Source organism: Homalodisca vitripennis, chromosome 6, assembly GCF_021130785.1.
Source record: "Homalodisca vitripennis isolate AUS2020 chromosome 6, UT_GWSS_2.1, whole genome shotgun sequence".
NCBI lineage: Eukaryota > Metazoa > Arthropoda > Insecta > Hemiptera > Cicadellidae > Homalodisca > Homalodisca vitripennis.
This window is the reverse complement of record NC_060212.1, coordinates 128,036,509-128,042,508: the sequence shown is the minus strand read 5'-3', so window position 1 is coordinate 128,042,508 and position 6,000 is coordinate 128,036,509. Positions and strand designations below refer to the sequence as shown.

The 6,000-nt window shown below is 28.4% G+C and overlaps 1 protein-coding gene across 1 annotated transcript in view; it reads right to left on the bottom strand.

Moving 5' to 3' along the window:
• Window positions 1–642: 642 nt before the first annotated feature.
• LOC124364915 (neural-cadherin-like) overlaps window positions 643–6,000 on the bottom strand; it is an 85,964-nt gene continuing 80,606 nt past the window's right edge. The window contains exons 24-27 of the mRNA XM_046820722.1: window positions 5,092–5,333; window positions 4,161–4,352; window positions 2,232–2,366; window positions 643–1,616 (exon numbers count right to left, since the gene is read on the bottom strand). Of these exons, the coding sequence (XP_046676678.1) occupies window positions 1,513–1,616; window positions 2,232–2,366; window positions 4,161–4,352; window positions 5,092–5,333 (673 nt within the window). The 3' untranslated portion in view covers window positions 643–1,512. The remainder of the gene's footprint in view (window positions 1,617–2,231; window positions 2,367–4,160; window positions 4,353–5,091; window positions 5,334–6,000) is intronic.

The window sequence follows — 6,000 nt, the reverse complement described above, 5'->3', positions numbered from 1 at the left end:
GTATTAGTTATTTTCAATATATCGACCGTTACATTGGACTAACTTGTGGTTCTAGGAAGCCTTTCATACCTCTAGCTACTCTATTTATTTGCAGGTATAAATTCTATCAGTGACATAACCTATCAATAAAATCTGTCAATACTAACGAAATAGTAAAATATGCTTCACTCTTTAAGCGATGTAATATATTAAACCCAGATATTTTTTTTCATCTCACGAGTACCTCAAGGTCGTATCTTATAATCATCTTCTAGTAGTTATCAGCTATCTTTGAACATACTGTTATTGTTAACAATATAATATTTTTAACTGTTTTATAATTAATTTTTCAAATATATGTGTGATTTGTAAAGCGTATATAGCTTGTAATATTTATATTATTCTTATATGTTAAAATATGTTTAGACTTGAGCTATCACTTAACCCCCAGTCAAGATTGCATAAAATCTCGTTCAACACAGAAATTTATGCTTTAGAAATATAACAAGCAATACGCTTGTTGTTACCCACAATCAGAGCTATTTGTATTTATTACAGCAGGATTTGATTTAAATTTAATATTAATTCAATACATTTTTCAATTCATTGTATTATGCACTTAAAAATATAGTGTTACGGAAAGGATAAAGTCAAACTAAAATATGATATAAAAATACTTTATTCCATAATAACAAAATCAGTATAAATTAATAAAAAAACTCTGAAACATTAAATTATTAAACATTTTATGTTACAAGTATCACAGTTATTTCGAAAACTCAGTGACTTGGTCACTCCTGTAATGAAAACAACTATTTATACTCCCTGTGTATTTACATTATTTATAAGACAGGTTTCTCTACAGTACTGATATCCTTTGAGCGTTTCTACAACTTACTTCGTATTCCATAAATTTTAAAAATCTACATTATATACATTTCGTTTTATCTGTTATGTATTTTAAATACTAAAATATTTCTTTGAAAATCAGTTTTATATCAATCATATATTTAAATGAGGTTTCCCAAAAAGTAGTCTTCTAAATATATTCTTTTTGAACTTTATCTGAGATAAAAAACATATTTCACTTTAGAAACTTACAAAAAGTAATGAAAACAAAATTAATTGGTTAAAATAAATCAGATAAACGTTTGCATTAAATTCAGGATAATATTTATTATTGGACATTTTAGCCTCTACGTCTTGTTTTATTAGTTACAAATATTTTGCTATTTGAGGGTAGGCCTACTTTTTATATTCACAAATAGGATAGAGTAGATTTATATTTTACAATATAAAAAGTGATAAAACAAAACTATATAAATATATAAATGCAATAATTACTTAAATAAAAAATAATATTGAAGGCACGTAAAACGATTAGCATTATTCTTCAAATGTCAATATAAAACAAATACAATGTCTCAGCACCATTTAGTAGTCTATGTCCCAGAATTACACATAAACATATAACATAATTTCCGTTGGAATTTCTCCTGTGACAGCAGATTAAACATGCACACTGAAGTCTAGCTAGGAGGGTTGTACGTCTCTCTTCAGATAAATCTCAGCAACTTTGTGAAACTTGATGGCTTGGATCTCGGAGAGCTGAGGATTCTTTTGTTTATGTTCAATGTCTGTAAATAAAAAACAAAATTAATGCTAAAATTTAAATTTTGTTGAAGTAAACTTATATACATGTGTATATACATATAATATACATGAAAAGCTTCTTTCTTTCCTTTCAGCAAATATTCGTCCCTCTATTTTATAATATATGACAGTCTCTTTAGAGTTGAAATCAAATATTAGTTGATAATTTTAGTAGCACGTCAACTATCTAACATAAATCCTTTACGGGGTTATAATAAGTGGTGTTTGAAGATGGCGGATGATAGTAAATTTTTTAAGAAATATTTGTAAAAACAAATAAATTTTTTTTAACATTACACAATAAAAGTATAAACATTGATGTGATAAATGTAAAAGATAGTTTATTTAGAAGCCGGTTAGCGGAATTGTCACAGACAAATAATATACATTTGTAAGGCTTTTTCTTCAAACCTTTTCTTAACTTTTTACTTAAGTTACTTGTTTGTTGAAGAAAAATATTCTAAATATATTTTTATATAAAGTGTGTTAATGTGTTGAAATTATGTAATTTCAGTTTTTTTAAAGTGAGATGGACAGCAGCGAAGCTCTGATAAACAAGACTTCCAGCAATATTATGATCATTACTAATATTAATCTACCTGTGCCCAGGGAAGACAGGGAACTCGCCAGGCTGCCTAACCCTTCTTCCGCGTAATTTCTGAAATCATCGTAGCACAACAGGTCATGTTCTGTTTCATACTCCCGCACAGCCTGAAGGCAAGGAAGCTCTACCACTGAAAATGAACAAATAATACTGAAATTAAGAAATATTTCGAGCAACTGGAATACTTATAATTCAATGTAACAAATAGTAGGCATGATATTTAACTTGTTTGTCATAAAGGCCATCCACAAGAAAGGATTTAATTTAAAATTGTTTATGTCAAAAGAGAAAATCTTTGATTTTGTTAAGCCTCCATAACAATACAAACCTGTTTTGTAATATTATCCATAATAATAAACACTAACTTGTTTAGTTACCTTACTTAGTAAGTAATATATTTTTACTTTCTTGAAACAAAAGAATGTGTTTAATTTTAATAGATAATACCAATTTCATGTTATACCAGAAATTATATTTCAAGCTATAGTATTATTTTACACAAAGGTACACCTCAAACCAAATTGGTCTAGTACACTAACTGTAAATAGTATTGTACTGGAGAAAAAGTCACCCTATTCGTTAACGTAAGCATAATTTTCATAAAACAAGTATGTACTTAGTAGCACGTTAAAAATAACAGAATAGCATTTATTGTACTAAAAGACTTAAAAAATATTATTAAAATTATACCAAAGTAAGATAATATTTATGTGTTACGAAATTATCACATATATTTATTTACACACTGTACTTTGAACCTATTAAAAAGTATCTGCTAAACTGTTACAATTTGTAGGATAAACACTTCTACCCTTCCTTATCTAATAAAGTTTATGAAATGTTTTTATTCGTCAATTTCACTTGAGGACGTTTTCTTGTAATGGTACAGAAAATCGGATAAACCCTAGGTTAATTTAAAAAGAGATAAACAAATTGCAAAGATTTCTGATATTTGGAATTTTTGTAATGAAGTTTAGATATTTTAATTATAAATACGCCTTTTAATTATTAAAAAAAAACAGTTAAATAAACTATTACTAACAATAGGACGTTGAAAGCTAGCACTTTCGTCTACTAAATACGAACCTTTTTAATAATATGTGAATGGATTTGGAGAGAGTTTACGTTTAGTTATTCTGGTATTAAGATGGCGTATTATGGTATCCTGCATAATGATAAATACTGAAACTTAAATTGTCCAATCATGTATTTACTAGGGTTTCATAATTTGAATCTGGGATTATCCGTTTTAGACTGTGTACCTTACGTTGTTTTCCTTTGTCAGTACTGTTATATTTTATAAAATAAAATCAAGGTTACGAATAACTTATTTAAGTACAGTCTAAAATATCGTATATTTCATCTTATAGTAATTAACTACTACTTTATTTTGAATTTACAACAAATTAACAACCCTTCAATGAATTATTCAACATTTTAAAGAGTTAATTTAAAACTATTAACTTTTTTACATTTATAATGCGTTTATTTGATGAAACATATTTATTTTGAAGTTTTTACTTAAAAATATATCACGTATTTATTTAAAACGTCTGTAATTAACTTGTTCGCCTATAATGGATTGTTATTTAGTATTAAGTTGTAGTAAATCTAAAAACTGTATAAATGATAATCCAGCATAGAGAATCATGTAATTATTAACTGTAAAACGAACTAATCTATATTTTTAGGATATATCACTAGGTTATTATTTGGGTTGAACACTAGGATATGCTATTTATGATTACCGTAATTAAAGTAGAGATCATTCTGTTTAATTTAATTACTTGATAACGTGTTCCTAGTCATAAGTTACTGATGCAAGAAATTCTAAAAACTGTATAAAATATCGTATTACATATAACAGGATCCTTAAATGTATCAATATAAAAAGTAGCGTAATAATTGATTAGTATGAACTTACTTTTAATAGTTTCTTTAGAGTTGCTCTCCAACGGAACTTTAAGTGTACTCCTGTTGAAGCCTGTCATATCGTCTTCACCACCACCTTCGTCGTTGTAACTGATAATATTTTCCCTTATGTCATCCTCTGGCCTTGCCTTCTTTACCGGGACATCTCGTCTTCGATTGTACAGGACAAGAGCCAGCACTATTACTGAAACGAATCATAAATGTACTGCACTTATCGGGATATTGTATAAAGTTTTAATTTCTAAAACTTTACTATTGAACTAATCTTTAAACACGCAAAATTATGTACAGCATTGTATACAACATTTTGCCAGAGGAACATTTGTCAGAAATGCTTAGGTATGACTTTAAATTAATTTAGCCTGTAACATGGTTTCTTTGCTATATTATATGCATTAAAAATGGCATTACAGAAGTATGTCGGATATCCTACGGAATTGTTCCTATAGTTTTATAAACCAATTTTCAAGTATTGTTTGAGTTTTAAGTTTCATATACTGTATGTAGGTGTATATTGTTTTTAAACGAAACGTATATTTCTTTACAACACCCATACATAGAAAAACTCAGTTTCATAAAGATTGTAACATCAATAATGTACACTATGATGTAATTTACATAATACCATTTCAAGATGACGGCCGATTTATATGTTTCATTTAAAACATTCAAATAATGAGTATAGCCCAATTATTTTACAAGGATAACATTATTGCTCAAGTAACATAAATTCAACAATTTTACTCCAGGAAAATAACCGAAATATGGCAACGTATAAATGCCAAGAGTTTTCCATGCATGCTTGAGGCAGTTCTCAGCACAACAATTAAGACTATTTGGGTGATTAGATATTTATCAACTGTAAAATATTTAGTTTAAAATCTTTTCCAATAACTTGCCCATGGTTTTGTTTAAACACTTACCTAATATTACCAACAGACAACCTAGGATGGTAGCCAGGGCTCCCAACCCTAACTTCATGGTCTGGGGTTCCTGGACCAGTTCACAGTTGTCTCCCCAGAAACCTTCAAGGCAGACGCAACGATACCGTGACCTTGGTTCTTGATTGAAACAGACTCCTCCGTTCTGACAGGGACTGTCCAAACATTCATTCCGGTCCACACATGCCTTTCCGTCCGTCGAAATGCTTCTTCCTTCACCACAACTAAAAGATAAAAGTGGTTTATAGTATTACGAATTACGATTACCTAAATTAGTGTGTAGTTAGTTGCGAGTATATTATTTATCTCAATATTTTATTAACTTTTTATTTTTTATATTTAAGTATATTTATTAATTTAATGAGTTGTTAAATATGTTTTCTATGTAGTCATATTTTTATTGCAAAGAAACTTCTCATGCGATTCATCATACAACTTTATAGATTGATATTTAAATTATAACTCTTTAAATATAATAAATTAGGTAATTTGGATAATAGGCCTAAGTATATTTTAAGAAATGTAATGTAGTTTTGGAAAGTATCGTACCCGTGGTAAGGGAGGTAAGGTAAGTCCATGAAACTAAGTAGCTCAACTCCATATCAGATGAATACAAAGTTATGTTAATGTAAGGAATCTACATATCACTGCGCAGTTCACGTGAACTTAGTCTAAGCAAAGTGTCAAGTTTGAATAAAGCAATTACAGAGAAGACAATGTGGTTTAGTCTTCAACAATATTTACATCTCCAAGTTTCGGTTTATTTGTATGCAAAAGATTTCTATCTAATAATAGGACCCTATCAAAAAAACATATATCGTATTTAAAAGGTGACCTAAATTATACTAATTTTGGTATATGTATAATCTGTCTTTTACAATGTGATTTTAT